The sequence below is a fragment of the Copadichromis virginalis genome, linkage group LG11 (assembly GCF_057382275.1).
Source record: "Copadichromis virginalis isolate Kocher_CV1m ecotype Utaka linkage group LG11, C_Virginalis_male_GT1.1, whole genome shotgun sequence".
NCBI classification, from domain to species: domain Eukaryota; kingdom Metazoa; phylum Chordata; class Actinopteri; order Cichliformes; family Cichlidae; genus Copadichromis; species Copadichromis virginalis.
The window spans coordinates 18,633,146-18,653,254 of NC_140628.1; the positions used below are offsets into that span (position 1 = coordinate 18,633,146).

Here is a 20,109-nt window from a genome sequence, read left to right on the forward strand (position 1 = left end):
AGTTAAACTAGAGGCACCTCTGCATCTCACTAATTAACACATTATAGCCTAAGTGAGCTTGACTAACAACAACAGCGCAGAAACAGAAGTTAACACATACACTGTTGTTGTAGAGGTTTGAACCCTTTGGAATTTTTACATTTCTCAAATAGGTCCTAAAACATCACCTGATTTTCACACAAGTACCAAAAGTAGAAATTACCTAATTTAAAGGTAACGACAAAGAGATTGAAGAAAAGGACTCTTTGATCCAATTCTAGTCATTTGCTCTTTTACTGGTTTAGATGGGGACATCATGTCAGTATTTTAATATGCAAGCAGTCAGTATCAATATAATCACAATAATCTTGATATAAAATTGCATTATTTTCCTAACAAAGGTGGCATGCCTTTCACACACCCTAATAGAATAGAATAGAATTCAACTTTTCTATTCTATTCTATTAGGGTGTGTAATAACGTGTAATTGTAATGTGTAATTAGGGTGTAATAACTGCAACAGCTCACAGTTCTTACACATAATATCTTCATTTTCATTTTCTGAAGGGAAAAAAAGCAAAAAATCTATAGTAATGAAAGAAAACTGGAAAGAAACACAGGAGATACTTGACAGTTTGGATAATGATTTAGGAAATGTGTAAAATGACCTATGTAAGCTATTCAACCCCAAGTAAGGTGACTCATTTGTAAAAATTCCCCCGATATAACTGGCAGATAGGATCAAACGGAGCAACTGTTCCTGAGTGGACCATACCTCTCACACATCAGTGTTATTACCAGATTTTCATTAACCTGATGAGGATTTTGTAGCATGAACCTGTTTCTGCGCTGATTTCTTTTCCTAATGTCCGCAGTTCCCAGCTCACACACAAGGACACCAGAACATGTGAACGTTTGTGTGCATGCATGCATTCATGTGCGCGTGTGCGTCTGTGCTTTGTGCACGCACCTGGATGAGGTAGTGTGAGCAGAGGCTGAGGAGCTCCAGCAGCTGAAGGTGGCTGCCTGCAGACAGGACGTCCTGGATCACTGCTGGCTCCAGCAGAATCTGGTTCAGAGCATTCAAACAGGGTCATTAGGTTTCTTTTTTTAACATTTGTGTCTGAGTGTCCGTTTCACTGCAGCTGAGCTCTAGGTTGTTTTCAAGTGATGCCTTTTTCTGAACTTTAGTACTGTACTGTATATTATTTATTGATAATCACTGTTTCTTTTAACTGTTCAGGTTCAGGCACACGTTTTTATCTATGGTATGCAGAATGTCTGAAGAAGTCACTTGGATGAATGACGAAATGTCGAGATGAACACATCCAATTTTCTTGGAACATTTCAGCAAATTCCCTCTGAAGAACCACAAGATTTCTGGAATAATGTCTTTAATATTTATCCATAATGCACCATGCTACATTTGATAAAAACTAAACACAGCATTTTAGCCCAGAGACATTAATCCAGCTATCAAGCATGTGAGAAAAAGAGGATTTATTTTTTCATGTCCTAACACATACAACCTTAGAACTAAAAAAAGTATATATATATTTGTAATTTCTTTCTTATTTTAACTTTAGTTGGGCTAAGTTTGATTTCTACTGGTTAAATGTAAAAATGTTTCGGACACTGCAACAGATGATGCGGAAACAAAAACAAAAAAACCCTGCTTGACCATTGTGCTTGATTTGCCATTATTCTCCTTGCAGCGCAGCAACATATTCAGGCAATTGTTTCTGCACAGATTCTTCCAAAATGCTTCCTGTTTAAATGAGCAGCGGATGAAAATTATGCACTGAAAGCTTCCTTCTGTTTCCTCCATATTACCCACCCATATGCAACATAACGCTCTGTAACGCAGCCAGTTCGTTCTCGTAAGCTCTTAGGAGCAGAGGGGTGGAGAACTGCGCAGAGGGTGGCATCACTTAAATCGTAACCCAGTCAGACTAGACACCATGCTATCTCCCTCATCCTGTGGAATCACCTGTCCCACAGTTTAGATTGGTTTTAAAAACAAACAAAAAAAACAACCTACAAAACCTTTGATAATCCCTTTAGCAGCTCTGCCCTACATATCCACAGAGCTGTGACTGCATCAGCAGTGAAAGTGTGAAAAATGACTTCATCGTTTGTCTCTCTCACCCATCGGTACTGTTGCCACAGTAATGGACTGAACATTGTTTAGCAGGCCTCAGGAGTATCAATTTTGCTGGAGCCTACTGATTATTTATGAATCTGAACAACAAAATGAGCAGATCTGAATACAAATGTGTTACTTAATTCTACTGCATGTTTGTCCATTCAGTCTACATGATTGCTCTCACTGCATTATAACGCATTATTTGGCCACTTTAGGATTCATGTAAACACTTCATTTGAAATCATCAGGCTACTTGTTTATAATAGTATAATATACAACCACTTAGAAAATATTCCCAGCAAGCCGCTCTGATAAAAAAAAATTTCTACCCTCCTTCTCCACAATTAGCTGCATCTGCACATTCCCATTTATCACAGTATGGTTTCCTTCCAGGCCTGGGCAGCAATCCAGTTAACAAGCCGCACCATCTATGGGCCTCGTAAGCTTAACATATTAAGACAGAGAGCAATAGCAAGTGGTTTTCGCTTCATTAACAAGAATCTAGATACACTGAGCTAGAGAAGAAAAAAACAGCAGAACAGAGCAGATAAAAATGTTGATTTGAAAAAACTAATTTCCAAGCACCTCTTCATCTATTCTGTGACTATGAACTGAGGAAAGCATGCTATCAAAAACATCAAACCCCGCATTTTTTCCCTTTTTCACTCAATCAGCATCCTGTCAGGCAGCAGCAGCAGCAATGATGACTGTAATAACAGTAAGTGAACTCTCTTCATATCGTGCTCTCCTATCCACTCCAGAAGCCCACTACAGTTAGAGCACCTCTACCTCACACAGCAGAAGTCAGTTTTATAACTCCGTGCCCGCTTCAGTGTGGGAGTACAATGAGCTCTTGTGTAAACCAGCAGTTATTGCCGCTTACTAGCTTTCACCTGGAGGAGATATAAAATGGAAGAAGATGCGTGTAAGGCAGAACGCATGTCCTCTGCCATGTGATCTGGTACCGTGTGGCTAATAAAACTGTGGCAGCGCTGCAGGATGTTTAATTGATTGAGAGATCCGCTGTGGTTGGCAGCCAGTGAAAAAATAAAAGAAATCCTATGAAGCTACTGATGGCATGCCTCCTCCTTCACCCTGCTGGCCTATGACATGTGGCTAAAGGATTTTTAGTAGGTCATTATTAACGGTCTGGGGGTAAGCTTATTGCCCTCATCTCATCTGCTATCATCTCCTCTGGGCAGACAGGAGCTGAGCCAACCAAAGCGGGGCGGCTTGCAAGCCTGCTGTTGACCTACTTACACTGGCTAACCGACTCACTCTTTGCTCATTTCCACTGTGGAAATAAAATTAGGAGTAATTACAAAGTTCCTGGCCTCTTGGTACACAAAATAAGCCGCTGGGCTGCTTAGTGAAGCAAGAATCATTGGCACAAAAAATGTCAAGAAAGGTTTACAGGAATTCTCACGCACTCGTTCTTTGTCGACTGGGCGACAAGACAAGGACATGAACTCACAAGAACCTTTAGCACTGAAATGTAATTGTGTGCTCTTCTGTTTTTATTTTAACCAGAGTGGCCAGGGCAGGTGCATAGTTCATAGTTCATAGTAAAAATCTGATAAAGCACCTGCACACTCAGTCATCCAGCGGTAGGAGCTTATGCTGCTGAGATTAAAGAGGTAATCTGCAGAATCCATGTTTTTATTTAGTTTTGTGACATATTTGGCACTGATAGAATATTAAGTTATTTTCAGCTTTAAAGTAAATGTACAGTATTTGAGTATTTCACATTTGTATGCTGTTTTTATACTCCCCTTTAATTATAAAATATAGCCAGCACATAGGATTTTTAATCTACTAACATCAGCTTGGTCATCTTATGAACTACATAATGCTCTTTGACAGATAACCCTCTGGCATTCAAAGTAGTCAAATTTATCTTTACTTTGACCAGCCACAGCGTCTCTACTACTAGCAAAAACCAGGCCCCTGGTGCTTGTTCGCTTTGCTAATATATGAAAACACAGACGTGTGTTCATTTATCATGTTATTATTTTTTATCTTATTTTTATTTATTATTTCACCATATATAGTGAGACAGTAAAAACTGATTTTCATAAATAATAAATACACACATTCATTGTTCTTAAATCAATTACCAGCATCACTGTTTGATGAACACTTATTTACAGGTATGCATGACAACACAGTCCCAAACTGCAAAAAACTGTTTGGCAAGATATTTACTAACAAGCAACAATATATCTGTGAAGGTTCTCAGTCATCCAGGTCATCGTAGTCTAAGGAGCTTGGAAAGAAAAGCGTCTGGACTTCTTTAAGTTACTTGAAGACGTTTCACCTCTCATCCGAGAAGCTTCTTCAGTTCTAAGGTCAAATCACCTTATCATGTGATTTCCTGAGGTCAGATGGCCCAGGATGTGAGTGGACGTTAAGGCGTCTGGGAAGGGAACTCAAAACTGGATTATAGATTATAGATGGCAGACAGTTGGTATCATAAACCACCGCCTCTGTTCAAAGATGGTCGCTCACAGTGGACGTAAATGGCTTCTTTCCCTCCTCTTTCAAACCATCTGTCCTCTCTGTCCAAAATGTGAACGTTGGCATCCTTGAAAGAGTGACCTTTATCCTTAAGATGCAGATGAACTGCTGAGTCTTGTCCTGTGGAGGTGGCTCTTCTATGTTGTGCCATGCGCTTGTGAAGTGGTTGTTTGGTCTCTCCGATGTAGAGGTCTGAGCATTCCTCGCTGCACTGTACAGCATACACCACATTGTTAAGTTTGTGTTTAGTTTTTGTCTGAGTGTGTTGCTGGGTCTGAAGTACACTGGGATGTCGTGCTTGGAGAAAACTCTCCTGAGTTTCTCTGATACACCGGCTACATAGGGGATGACAATGTTGTTGCGTCTGTCCTTCTTATCCTCCCTCGCTGGTGTCTGATCTTCTTTTCTGTGCATCTTTGCTGACTTTATGAATGCCCAATTAGGATAGAAGCATGTTTTAAGTGCTTCCTTTACATGTGTGTGTTCCTTCTTTTTTCCTTCAGGCTTAGAGGGAACATGTTCTGCCCGGTGGTGTAGGGTCCTGATTACCCTAAGTTTGTGTTCCAGAGGGTGATGGGAGTCAAAGAGGCCTTAACGTCCACTCACATCCTGGGCCATCTGACCTCAGGAAATCACACGATAGGGTGGGACCAGGTTTCACAATGAGCTCACCTGAAACCCTGACTGATTGTGACCCACACCCGCTTTCACACCTTGGCTCATGTGATTAGGTAGAGGATCATCAGGGGTCCTTTGTCCCTCTTTGGGGTGAAACTCCCACTGGGTTTAAATCTGGGACTCTCCCCCATTTGACCTTAGAACTGAAGAAGCTTCTCGGATGAGAGGTGAAACATCTTCAAGCAACTCAAAGAAGTCCAGACGCTTTTCTTTCCAAGCTCTTTAAACAACAATATACATGTACATGTAAAGTGTATATATCAAAGAAGAACAGCACTGGAATCAATTCTGCAAATATTCTTCATAGCTTGTTAGCCAGTTATGTTGTGTGCTGCTATGCTAGCTGAGGGAGTTAGTTTAGTGTTTGGCTACTGTCTGCCAGTACTAAGAACATGCTGGTTAGCTTAGCATGCTGAGTAGCTGCACTGTGCTTGCTTATATAGCTTGGTTAGCTTGGCTAAATAAATTTGCTAAACCACTTGAGCGTTTATGTTGTCTTTATACGGTGTATTTCAGTGAACAGTAGGGAAAACAAACATAACTTGCATCTCAGAGATTGCTGCTAGCCAGCCCATTTACTTGTTTTCTAGGACTGTATATTTAAAAAATGGATGGATTTTGTCTCAGTCAAACAGTCAAGATGTGACTGAAGTCCAGACTTTCAGCTTTAACTCAAGGGGTTTAACAGAAGTATCTTTTTAACAAAGTGAATTCCAAAGTGGGGGCCAGTACTGCAGGTAGGCTGTAGTAATAACAGAAATTCAGTGTGAAATTATTTACAGTTGCATATTTATATATGTAAATTAATTTGTTTAGATAAAAAGTGAATTAAAACTGGTAATAGGAGGTTGTTAGTTTGTGATATTACTCATTGCTCTGACCTAAATTTACTTACTTTTGTATTGAAATTTGCATCCAGGTGGGTCACACATGGGCTTTAACACTTTACATATGGATGGGTGGTGATTTATAGCCAAAGGACTGTGTTGTTTATGTTTCCTGAATAAAACAGTCAAGGAAATACATCACTTTCTCTTGTATTTTCATTGGAGTGAAGATTTAAGTTTGGGTGGGCCCCAGGGGATTTTGTGGTTGCTTGCGTTATTACTGTATATTTTTATATTAAAAACATATATATTATTTCTTGCACTACAGGTTAAAGCATTTCATTCCAGAGAGGTTGCAAATTTAAAGCAACGAAGGCTGATCAATTGAGCAGGCCTAGACGTCCAAATGAGACGAAACTGCCAATCAGGCAAATGGGATCAGGCAATGTAGCTTAGCCTTGAAACAGTGTAGAAAGTAAGGCTGATTAGGCAGCCAAATAAGGATTCAATAAATCAGAGTCAACAAACTATGTCACCTGGCAGAGAACTTGGTTTCTAAACCTAATGATACATCAGAACAATTTAACAGTAGTAGTGGACGTTCACCCACAGTTTAGCAAATGTAATGATATGTACTGATAAATAACTTTCTGGATATTAATCTAAAAATTTCTGTGTGGTGTACTGTGATTTCTTTTCATGAGATTTTCTGTCGACAGCATTTCCATCTCTGCAAATGTTGTTGTTGTTTTGGGGTTTTTTTGTCAGTCTGCTCACGATGGCTCAAACTCACCTGTCCAGTGTAAGCGAAATCTAAAGCGTGCTTCAGTCCGACGCTGGTCACTCCCTGCAGAGTCACTTCATCTGCCTCGCTCTCCACCATGCACAGGCTGAACATGGCCTGATGACACAGAGCCAAAACATGGAGGTCAGCTGAGGGAACATTACATCACACATATTTCATGTGGCATTTTCTTTCTTTGTTGAAATAAAAGAAGCAAACACATATAATACTGTATTAGAAAAAGTCCAGTGATCACAACCATTCACATTTGTTTCTCCAGTCTTTCAGAGGTGGCTCTGGAGGTTCATCATATAAATATCTGGAGGTTACGACACACTTGAGAAAAAAAAACAAAAACAAAAAAACAGCCTGATAGTTAATCAAAACCTGCCAGACGCAGCATCCTAGAACCCTTTTCGTATTGATTTACCTGCCTTGGCTCTGAAGGTCAACAGAAAGAAATAGCACAATCAGTACTTTCTGTTATACCCCTCTGTCTTTCCCTCATCCTGTCTCACACACACACACACGTGCATGAGCACAGTACATGTCAAACTCCATGTGAAATCAAAGCCGTGGACACAGCATCTGCAGTCTGGCCCTGCTGTGTGTGAGTCCACCTTGCTGCTCGCTAATCAAAGCTATTGATTGGTGTCACACCATGAAGGGATGACAGCGCTATTGATCACGGCCAACCAGCAGTGCGCAGCAGTGTTGAGGGGAAGAGAGAAAGAAGGAGTTTTACAGGTTAAGCATGGCCATGATGACGATCATCTGCTACCTGTCACCTGAGTTCTGAGCTAGAGTAACGTTATACCATCTTTAAATGTGGTGTCTCAATGTTTCTCCTGTAATGGGACAAACAGCACCACTAAACCGCTTTTGAAAATTAATTCCAGCTGTTTCTGTATCCAAAGTTTCCTTGCTTTTCAGGATAGTGATCTTAGCTAACTTGCAATTTTAAAGTATCTTTTTAATCACAGTGCAATGTGCAACACGGTCGCTCCACTCTATCTCCACTGAGACGCTGGTGTGTGACAGCATTTTAAGCTTCAAAAGCCCCCGGGCTGCCTGGTTATCGCAGGATCTCCTTCTGTTGTGAAAGCCACATTCATTTCGCTTATAATGAATGTGGCTTTCCCTGATTCATAGCACACATGAACTTTCACCAGGCACCAACGCCCACCCCCTTCTCTGGCAAATGGCCCTTCTGTATTGTGAGCATGATGTGAGAAATGGGCTACGCTGAGTTTTAAACCAGTGTCTGCGTATCTGTCTTCAAAGCTCAGTCTTGTTGATTCACCACCCGGGATGTGATAGCGGCTGAGCTTTGGTCTGTCTGCAAGAACATAAAACACACACAAAAAAGCATTGAGACACAAGCAGGAAGTAAAGAGTGGAGGACAAACAATATAGACTGCCTACGATATACAGAGACAGGGCACCCTGAGAAGTGCTCATAGAGTTGTGTGCCTTCAGCATGAGCGCTCCTGACCTTGGTGAAGGAGCTCAGGGAGCACTGGTGGTGACGGATGGCTACCCTGATTTGGGATATAGATCTATCGCAGAGACACATTGCGCCACAGAGCCATGCTCGCTGCAGTCGTTTCACACACTGCTGCAGTGGGGGTGTAGCGTTGCAGTTAGCCTGACCCGCTGGCAAAATTTGTGTGTGCCTGCTTGGCCTGATCATACCATAGAGGACTCGTGACTTCCTCACGCACCCAGTGAAAAATTACAGTATTCAGTCTGAGAAAAGTAGTGGTTTATCTCCAGGGAAGGAGACTACACTTGCAAGTATGTTTATTAGAAAAGACCAAAAAGAATAGTTGACTGTATTTGGTAAATGGATGATTTTGCTTTTTGGGGCACTTCTAGGGCTGCCATGATTAGTCGACTAGTCACAATTACGTCGACTATCAAAATCGTCGACGACTGATTTAATAGTTGACGCGTCGTTTGAAGCTTTGTAAGATCCCAAAAGACGCAGGAATGAGTAGTAGGATTTAAGAGTGTAATAACGGAATGAAACAGAAGATGGCAGCACTGCATGTTCAAGGATGCCAGCTGCCGTTAAACCCCAAAGAAGAAGAAGTAGCTCTGTCCCAGAATTCATAGCGCGGCCCAGCTCAGTTTCCAACAATGGCGGCAGCTAGTTAGTTTTAATGTTATTCTTATTATTCTTTCTGGGTCGCAAAATAAACGTTTAACACATTTTCAGGTGAGAATGTAGCTGTGTAAACCTCAAATATCTGCTCAGTTTATCAAGACACCACATATTTTCAAAAGCGCTCCGACGTTTTCAGAGACGTCTGTTACCCACTAGCTCGATTGCTAGCCGGGGGCAAGCCTCACTAGAGCCCGTGAGAACACCTGTCTTTCGCTACTCAGGTTAAACATATATAAGTCACTTAGATAACTTAAAAATGTTATTGTTTGGCTTTGTTCCGTGTTTTATTTGTTCCTGAGTAAATCGGTTTGGCTGAGATTAAAGTTATAGTGTTTACACAGCTGAATAAACGTCAAGCAGACAGCTGATTATCAGAAGTGTGAGATGCTCGAGAATATACTCCGGTGTCCTGTTATATTTTAGAGAGCAAGGAGTTTATTAAACCGAAACAATCTGCAAATTTCATTAAAATTTAATAAACTATCATCTTGTCTTTATTTTTAGTTAGCACATACCTTAAACACTTAAAGCTGGAAGCTAATGATAGTTATATGAGAGCAGATGCTGCTGGTGCAATAAGCTGTACGTTTTATGTCCAATGGATGATGATCTGATTAGTCGACTAATCGCAAAAATAATTGGTGACTAGTCGACTATCAAAATAATCGTTTGGGGCAGCCCTAGGCACTTCACTTTAATATTTCTATTTTACACTGATTCTTATCTTACAATAGAGAAACAAAAATGTCTTCTTTTTGTTTTAACTGAATTTTACATTAAAAATGTATGCTGGTCTTCCAATACTTTGAAAAGAAATTAGTTCTGCCCTCTACCTGGCTACCTTTATGATGAGCGTGCACAGTAATTTAAAAAAAAGTGGAGTAGTTTCATATACAACAACAATATCCCATTTAGGAAGACATTCTCCAATTTAATCTGTGTTTTTGCTTTGTGAGTGTCCAGTGGAATTTTCTTATAAACCTTTCAGACTGCATTTGTTTGTTCTTCTTTGGATTTTTCTGGCATTTTCCTATGTTCCTATGTTGCTGGGACCTTTAGATCAGAGAAAATAGTATTAAACGAGACATGTCTACACTTTGGTACTGCTTGGTAAAGTTTAATTGGAATGTTTGTTCCATAACTGCTGCAAGCTGTTAAATTGCCAGAGGCTCAGCTGTTAAGCTTTTTAAAGACCAATGCGTGTATCAGTGCATTTGGACTGAATCTGCCAACTGCTCTCGTTCTTGGTGCCAAGAAATGAGGAAGGTTTACAAGGATTCAGAGTACTTAGACTTTTACTTAAGACTGTGCACAAAAACTTGTGAAAACCATTCATTTGTTAATTTAACCTTCCTGTCCTTAACTGCCTCAGTAGAAAGAAATAAACATGGTCAGCATTTCTATGGTAAACTGCGTGGTGATTTTGTGATTGGATTTAGATGCTTAATATGTTTCAAAGTAGTGCTCACAGAGCACAACATAAAGGAAAGCTCACCACAAACCCAGGATATCAGCTGATATATAATTAGGGATGGGTACCGGTATCCGGTGCCATTATGACACCAGTTCTGACATAAACGGTAGTTTATTTCGGTGCTTTTATTTTTCCTGAGATGTCATACACTTTGGATTCTAGCCAATCATTTTACCTTTGCAAGCGTAGTAGGCGGGCCCAGGTACGTACGTTCTTTTAGAGCAGAGCTACAGATTAAAAATGCCCAAGGCGAAGCGGTCAAAATCGTAAAATTCCTGTATTTGTATAGCGCTTTACTAGTCCCTAAGGACCCCAAAGCGCTGGGAAACAGCTAAACATGAGAGGTTTTTAGACAAAATTGGTGTTTTTTCCATTGATTAAGCACTGCTTCCAGCCAAGAGTGATACCATATATGCCCTATAGCTGCAGAAAAGGCTAACATTGTTATCTTTTTACAAAAAAACAGCTAAACATAAGAGATTGTTGGACAAAGTTTGAGTTCTCCATTCTTTAAGCACCGGTTCGAGCACCGTTTAAACACCGGCACCGTTTCAAAAGTATCGATTTGGTACTGGTATCGGATAAAACCTAAATGATACCCATCCCTATATATAATTGGCAAATCTCATTTGGAGCACATTTTTTCATCTGCAAGCCACTCTGCAACCCACAGCTCCTGTTTTGGATGGACTGGTATCGATACTTACAAAGTGCTTGAGGATCAGTATCTTGTTTGATACTTCAACATGCAGACAGAGGAGCCAGGGACCAAATCACTGACTTTCTGATAGGCAGACAACCCACTCTATATGAGTAATGAACACAGTTTAATGCTGCATTTGACTTAATCTGTCTGTGTCCTTGAATCCTGCCCAATTCTGTGCCAGTGCACATGGAAGGGCTGGGAAGTTGCCCATGCCATCAAATTGTAACTTTTGCTGCCCTATTGCCCACGTCTCTCTTGAAAATGACATTTTAACCTCAATGAGACTTTTTCACCTGGATAAATAAAGGATAATAACATAAATTCCAGGAGATTAAAATAAAAGTCTTTTTTTGACTATAGTGTTCCTATCTGAACCTTGATTGCTATAAATAAACAAATGATTAAGAGCAACAGTTTGTTTATTCTTGACAGCCACTCTGTTCTCCTTTCTACTTCATAAAGAAAGACCTTGTAGTAATGATTCAACTGCATCTTTACATTTTTAATGTTCAAGATTCAAAATTCTTTATTTGAATCTGCATCACTCTGTAGTTTGTAGAAGCACCTTTAGAAAAACTTGATAAGTGATACAGTTTTGCCCCATACTTCTTTACAATATTAATACATCAGTACACTGAGGTTAGTGGGTATTTATATATGCATAGCACAGTATTCCAGTCAGGCTGAGGTCTGCAGCACCTTGATTCTTTTCTTTTTCAGCTGTTCTGTTATAGACTTGTTACTGTGCTTGGGACCATTGTCTTGTTGCCCAGTCTAGGCCAGGCTTAGGCTATGGGACAGACTGCCTCACATCTGACTTCAGTATACTCTGTTATAAGGCAAATGGTAACTGTACTGGTTCTTATATACAGTGGGGCAAAAAAAGTATTTAGTCAGCCACCGATTGTGCAAGTTCCCCCACTTAAAATGATGACAGAGGTCAGTAATTTGCACCAGAGGTACACTTCAACTGTGAGAGACAGAATGTGAAAAAAAAATCCATGAATCCACATGGTAGGATTTGTAAAGGCCACAGGCAGTCCATGTAGTGTGTTGTACCTCTGTGCATGCAGTCCGGAGATATATAATATGCAATGCAACTGCCTAATGCGACATCAGTGCCACAGTAGTACCTGCAAACTCCTTTTCTAAAGTATTCAGAAGAAAAAACTAAATAAGCTGTTGCTACTATAAATACCTGAAAGGGGAATTCACAAACTTTCAATTTTGTATGCAGCAGTGAATCTATTTCCACTTATTTACAGCTTGCTACAAATAGCACAGTATACATTGAATCCCCACGCACCAACTTCCTCACAGGGATCAACTTACAACAGATGCCATTATCAAATCAAGCTATATTGGATTAGACAGAGGAGAGATCGTCTATAAATGATCTACAGGAAATACCGATCAGTCTTTTAAATAGTGTTGTCACAAAGCAATATATGACTTTTACTTAGTGTAGTTTGTGACATTTCTATTGAAAATAGTGACTGTTTTTTGGTAAAGGCTCCTTTCTAACTGATGGGCGAACAGACAACATTTTGTGTGTGGGTACTTTCTCGCTGTCAGCGGTGTGCTTGTGAGGCTGGTGTGACTGATTGTGGCTGTATCTCGCCAAGCTGTCCAGACGTCTTAGTAATGTGATGGGACTGGAAGAGGCAGGTGACACATTCAGGACAAGTTCCAGGTACACAACTCATGCTTGGTCAGGTATTTCATTACAATCCCTCATGCCCGCTGGACTACATAATGTGTTCTAATCACTGCAAAGTGTGCAGGTGTTTGCCTGAGTGTGAGAAGACTGAGACGTGGAACGAGGGGGAAAACACAGTTGCTATTCCCCACACAAGGCCCCTTCATCTCCTCAGTAAATGAAGTAAATGAAACCCAGCGGTGGAGTCAGATGACAAAATGAACATAATGTTGTTAGGCTGCTCCAGAGGAACAGAGGAGCGGAGTGAGTTTTTCTTGCTTACTGTAGCAGGCTGATCTAATAATCCGAGCGCTGGAACAACAGTGTTGCTCGGCTCAGCTGGGACTTGAAAGAGCGGCATTTAAAAAAGGAGCCGAAGAACAAAAGGAGAACAAATGTGAAGGGGATGAACAAAAGGAGGAGAGGAGTGTGACTCGCCCACCCTCGACTCTCTTCAGACAGAAGTAAAAAAAAAAAAACCCTACAAACACACACACACACGGGAGGAATAATCCCCGGGCAACTTGGACATATTTAATCTGCCTCTCATTTTCAACAGGGATTAATTTCTACCTTCTAATCTGCTTGGTGTCCCTGAATTAAATCTCATGTGTGCACTTTTCCCTGTGCGGCCCATCTGAGGAAATCTCCTGCCTGGCTGTCTGACAGCACAAGCCTAGCTAAAGCAACGTATGTGGCTTAAAAGGTATCAAACACTCGGGCTCGTTCCAGGTGGGTTAGTGAAAGACGTGTAGCAGTTGGTGTGACATATAATACACCATGTGGGCTTGCAAACATGACCAATTTTCCAACCAAACACTTCTACTACTACTCTGCTCAAGAACTTCATTTATTGGCAGGATGACTTGTTTTTGAGATCTCTAACATGAACTAGACTCACCCTGAAGTAATCGCTGCACGCTGCTAGGACGGCTTTGTGGGCGTGGAACTTCTGCTCACCGGCAACCAGAGTGACATCACACAGCAGGCCATCCTTCCTCTGCTGGTTGAGGGCAGAGAGGACCGAATCCTGGTGCGACTTTGACTGGCAGAGCCTCTGTCCTGTCAGCATCTCCCTACTGGTGTACAACACACAGACATACAAAACAGATGTTGGATTTTAGTGGATTTACTAGGTAAGACAAAGATTTTGCGCTAATGATAATAAGCAATAATAATTTATCCTTTACCACAGATGGATTAAAACAAATTAAGACTTTTCTGTGAGCAAACATTTACAATAAATCTAAACAATTCCATTCATTTTAACCACCTTGACAGCACAATAGTAACATATATCCATGTAAAACTCCTACCTTAACAAAAATCTCTATTTTTTTTAAAATATATGTAATGTGCACAGCAAATACATGAAAAATCATAACTTTTTACCCCATGTCCAGTGGTGAAAATCACACCAAACAACTGAAATGAAATGCTCTCACACACACTCCAAGAATTAAGCTAAGGAACTACAGCAAGCTAACGTTGCTTGCTGTATCATTATTATCCATACATAAAGTATCTCTTAACCCAGTTTCCTCTACCTTTTACCACACCACTGCAACTATATCAGTATCCATTGATTACTTTACTATTGGTGTTCAGACACGTATTGACAACTACTATAAATGTCAGACGCGCTAAAACTATTATTAGTCCACACAGGATTACTCTTATTGACGATACCCTATTTTTTCTCTTCCACCACCGTGAGGCTGATTTTTCTTGTTTTTTACTGAACTATATGGAACTGTTGGTTTTCTGCCATAAAACTCTCTAGAAGTGGCCACAAAACCCAGAGGATGAAGACATTTTTGAATAATTTGGCAGCATGGTGGTGCAGTTGGTTTAAATCTCCTGATTATCTGGGGCCTGCTTAGCTTGTTTGCCTGCTCATGTTTCCTTGGGTACTCCAGCTTACTTACACACTCCAAAGACATGCATGCTAGGTTAATTAGTGATTGTAAAAATGGCTGTAGGTGTGTCTTTAAGTGCTGCATGAATTAGTGTGTGAAAAAGCTAAATGTGGCTTATAGAGTAGAATGGTTCGAGCAGTCAGACCAGAAAAGTGCTATCTACATGCCAGTCCAGTCCATATTAATATGAATTTAATGTCCCTGTACCTAGAATTTAGTGTGGCTTTTTGAACATTAATGATTCCCAGGCGATAAATTGTAATTATTTATCCTTGGTTTTTTCTCTAGTGAGGCATTTGTTGCCTCCATGAGGTTATTATATCTGCTTTATAATTACATTATTTGTTATCTACAACATTCATTAGCCTTCTCAGAATTAAATGTAAAGACTTTGGTCATGCTTTAACTTTTCTGGTTAGTATCATTATTGGCACATAAGCTTGTCCCATATTTTTATTTATGATAAAACAGTGGCAAAGCATCCCTTTCTGTGAATAGAATATGCACAAATATAAGTGAATTTCTAAAACAGTTGGGATGCTGTGTAAAATGTGAACAAAAATGTGCAAATCTCATACTCATGTTTCATTCACAATAAAACATATGATCAGATATTTGAAGTCTTTGCAATTTTTCATCAAGGCACATTATTCTGAATTTGTTCCACAATATGTAGACACAGGTTTTTGCAGAATTGTGCACCTCATGTCACTGACCTGTTGCCAGATGACCCACTAAGCTGCTAAATGTTCCTCCAGTTGGTTTGTTTTTCTGTAACACTTAGTTTTCCAGCCTTTCGGGATGCCCGTCCCAACTTTTTGGAGACGTGTTGCTAAATTCAAAACGGGCTAACATTTTCATGAAATAGTAAAATGTCCCAATGTAAACATTTGATGTGTTTTCTATATTCTATTGTGAATAAAATATGAGTTTATGAGATGATTTATCAAAGACTATGCACAAAAACACTGATCTCGTAAGAAAAAAGGGTGGTGTTTATCAGATCGCGCTACTAGTTCATTTCCATCTACAGTCCCTGAACAGGTACACCCAAAAGATTAACCAGGCTGCAAAATATTAAACATAAACATCCACAGGACTAGCAATAATTTGAATAATATAATCAAATAGCCTAAAACCCTTCAATCAGTCCCACCCACAAGATACAAACACATTCATAAGTGCATACACCCCATTATTCAGTTATCTTTAATTTCCATTGTTAAAATTGCATCAGAAATTTAGACAAGTGACTCAATCAATGGCTTGCCATGATTTACATATTTGCCATTCCCCCACCCTTACAAAAACAGCGCTTCCTACCCATCAGCGTCTATCTCACAGTTTAGCTGACAGGATAAACGCGCTGACCACAGAACATGTCAAAATGAGTTTTCCCGACTGGCAGAAAGCTGAGGATCCATGTAACAGCAAATATACCCCATTTTCCAACTCATCCTCAGTCCCTCTCCGCTTATGCCCATTCATAAGCCAGTCTGTCCACCCAAATCCATCTATGTCCACTTCCAGTCCTGGCCATCACTTTAAATTATGCTGCCTGCCAAGAGGCTTACTCTGTCACCTTCATGGTGATGGGGTGTAAGACAGAGGAAATAATGGGCGTGTGTGTGGGCGGATGCGTTAATGCGCTCTGGGATTGAGGTAGGATAAAAGATGACTCAGGTTGTTTGTTTGGTAGGTTTGTTTTTTTTTTGGGGGGGGGGGGGGGGGATTGCCATAATTTAAAGTAAAAGGTTTTTACATTCCAAGAAGAGAGTATAAGGATGAAATGAACATATTAGGACAAAACTGTTAGCCGAATGGTGAAAACTAAAGCAACACAAGAACAATAATGTGGCTAAACTGCCCTCAGAATGGGTCATATTGCAAAAGAATCTGTGTCCTACATTTCACAGTGTGTCATATTTTGTTTGTGTTACAAAAGTTGCAATTTACCAGCTCACAAAAAAATAAAGAAATAATGTTATCAGAGGTTATTTTTTCTCTAATTACCCAAGTATGATGTGTAAAACAGCTTTAAAATTTAAAGTACACCAATGTTTACTCTTAAAGTACCACCGCAAGGACTGCAACAGTCAGAAATGTTACGATGCCATATATGTTGGCTTTAAAAGGCTAAAAGTAGATTTCAGTTTGAAAATAGTTTATTGCAACATATTCTTATTTCTTGAAAAGGCCAAAATCAGCACTTGATTATTTCTCCCTGCCTCCGAGCTTCATTTAGTGTCCAAAAACTATTAAACATATAAATAAACCACAGAGTCGGAAGGCTAGGTAATGAAGCAATCAGTGTAGATGCTGGAGTTCTTTTTCCAAGTAAATCCCACGTGCAGCATCCTGCTGCTAAAAAAAGACTCCCTGATAACACAATAAAAAGATGTTTCCTTCTATTTGATTAAACTAAAAGAAAATACAACTGTGACCTGTTTTTGAAGGTTTAGTAAGTAGGTTTGGTACAACGGATTGGGCTCTTAGGTAGATAGGTGGATTGTCGCTCGTATAACCTTGTCTACATCCATATATTAAGTTAGATAAAAAAAGACACTGAATGGACAGTCCAGGAGAGAGAGAAAGATAGAGAAAGCTAGTAGAGCCTGCGCTCTCCAAGCACGGTTATTGAACAACAAATCGATCCTAAATAGATCTTTCTCAGCTTAAAATAAAGAAGTGAATAATGTCAGCATTGTTTGAAACTGTCAGTTGATTCTGTGTTTGGATTCTCATTAACATAGCAGTTTTCTAGTCTAGCTGACCACTCAAAGCACTGTTACACCAGTAGCCACATTCACCCATACATGCGTACACCAAACCACCATCCTTCCAATCAATGAACAGCCCGCTCTACCTCCTGATAAGCCACAGGAGGTGCATACACAGTAACGGTTCCTTAAGGGTTATTGTCTATTTTTGCCATGAGCTTTAGATGTGCGGACCTACCTGAGGCTCGGTTCAGAAGGCATACCCTCTTACAAAGGAAGTTAAGATGGAGGTGGAGGGGAGGTGCTATGTGGCTCCTGAGGACTGTAGTCTCCTCACTGGGCACATACATCAGCCTGATAGGACAGAACAGCATGTCAGCTTCACTCAGTCCATCTACTCAACAAAGCCACAATGTGACAGCCTCCTGTGCGACGTGTGAAGGGATGCTACCACACGTTACGCCTAATGCTGACTTCTCCCTTCTCTCCATTCTCTGTTGACTTTGACAATTGTTAGAGCTGTTCTTTGAAGGCCTTTTCTTGTAAAGCCCGGGGACTGCGACAGCCACAGGCAGCTAGGCTTCAGTGAAGTGAATCAACAAGGTCAGCACTTCTCTGAACAAGCTGGGAGTCCAAATTACACCAAGTCCTTCTGGTGTAGCTACAACCTTGACATAATGTGCTACACACCTGAATCTTGATATCCCACAGATAATGTCCAGCAGCACAGAGAGGTCACTCGGAAATCCAAGCTGCTCTGGATACTCTGATTGAAACCCCACTCGCTTAGTGTACAAATAATAAGCTGACCTGGGTCTTCTCATACACCTGTTTTACAGAAGCAAGCCTCTGTATGTTTGCAGTTTATTTGATAGAGCCGAGTGTACTGCTGGTTTAGGTGTCATCCTCAGTGAGGTTTACTTATCGATCCATTCACGACTGACCTTCAGATGTATAGCCACAGGTAAGTGTTACTTACATTACCCTTGAGTCCAGCTGAACACATGCTAAAAACGTGTGATCAAAAGCAAATAAAATTGGAAATCATAACTTCCTTGTCTCCCTAAATGTCTTCAGTGCTGTTAGAATACGAGGTTTTCATAACATATATCTAAAAATTATCTTACCAAGTGAAAAAATGAGCAGTGGGAGAGGTTAAACACGTCCGGAAGGCGGATAAATTTAGGATCTGATAATCGCAACAACTAGGCCATTGTTCCCTGCAAAACACTGTAATCTCCTGACCGAAAACGACCACAGTGCAAATGTTGTCTTTTACGCACAGAAGACAATTAGGATTTACGCACGAAAAGCGCGCGAGGGAGCTGAATTGAGGAGGAGGAGGAGGGAAGGTTTGGGTTGCCAGATAAGCAGATACCCTTAGTGCATTAAGTGTCACTTTGAAGAAAAATAATAAGAAAAAAAGCTCCCAGCTGTCAAAAGGTCTCCTAGCAACAGGCCAGCGCCTCGGTCCACAAACTACGGGGACGGTGAAGAGAGCAACCTCTCCTGTGCGAGCAGAATATCCTGTTGCATCCTTCGCAGAGCACAAGCACACGATCTGTACCAAATCCTACCCAGAGCACCTCACGGCTTTGGAGGAATTTACAGTATTCACCCCTCCTCCTCCTCTCTCAATGTGCCACAAGCTTACGCACCTCATATGAATGTGTTATGAGTCAGTCCCGTCCCCCTCTGGCGGCGCCTCCGTTACAGATCATTTGATCATTTGATGTCCGAGGTTGGGCTCCTTTTTTTAAAATCAGCTGCGACACGAAGGGAGGGTGCAGCGGCGACCAGATGCGCAGGGTTATCAGCAACACTTTATTGGTTACACTGTAGGACCTAAATTGTTACATTATAACCCCGCCTCTCCACGGCAGGTCACATGAATATGGACACAGTCGGGAGAGAGCGCCTCCAGGTGGATAATTGAGGCATGGCAAATTGTTGGGGATGCCTCTGCGTGTGCTACATGCAGTATTGTAGACACTACTGGGACACCAGGGGTCCTCATAGGATTTCCACGGGGTGCCCGGCAAATTTGGCGATACTACGCTGCTCCACTGAAAGTAGCAAAAGAAGAAATATAACACTGTGTAGTTGCACGCATCTGTGAGATCATTGTTACCCTTATATTTTTGATATCAGTATTACAGGAAACGTCAGTGCAGTTTTATCTGTATACGACTGCATTTTGTCACTTGCAAAACATCATGACACATTTTTAAATGGTAAAATCACCCACTTCCATCTAGTGGTAATTGTGGAAAATACAGAAATTATAGAATTATATTCTATAAGTTATGATTGTTGTAAAAAAATAGAAAAGTTGGTGTTTGTTAATAAACCCTCTCAGCTGTATTTTGCATTGTTTCATCCTTTATCTGCCGTCTGCACGTACGCGGCGTTTAAGTGCTTCCTGTCTATACTGACATTGTTACTCTCGTTGGGGCATTCAACTGGTAGTTTAGTGACCTGTAAAGTTAG

At 40.6% G+C, this 20,109-nt stretch overlaps 1 protein-coding gene across 3 annotated transcripts in view; it reads right to left on the reverse strand.

Moving 5' to 3' along the window:
• Nucleotides 1-19,473, reverse strand: part of klhl32 (kelch-like family member 32) — a 37,030-nt gene extending 17,557 nt beyond the window's left edge. Inside the window, exons 1-5 of one of the 3 annotated variants that reach the window (XM_085473438.1) lie at nucleotides 19,278-19,473; nucleotides 17,858-17,973; nucleotides 13,882-14,059; nucleotides 6,941-7,048; nucleotides 950-1,048 (exon numbers count right to left, since the gene is read on the reverse strand). In XM_085473438.1, the coding sequence (XP_085329564.1) occupies nucleotides 950-1,048; nucleotides 6,941-7,048; nucleotides 13,882-14,059; nucleotides 17,858-17,880 (408 nt within the window). In that variant the 5' untranslated portion in view covers nucleotides 17,881-17,973; nucleotides 19,278-19,473. Of the gene's footprint in view, nucleotides 1-949; nucleotides 1,049-6,940; nucleotides 7,049-13,881; nucleotides 14,060-17,857; nucleotides 17,974-18,746; nucleotides 19,220-19,277 lie in introns of those variants that run through there. The other 2 variants (XM_085473439.1, XM_085473440.1) reach the window with 2 other exon arrangements.
• Between the last annotated feature and the right edge of the window lie 636 nt (nucleotides 19,474-20,109).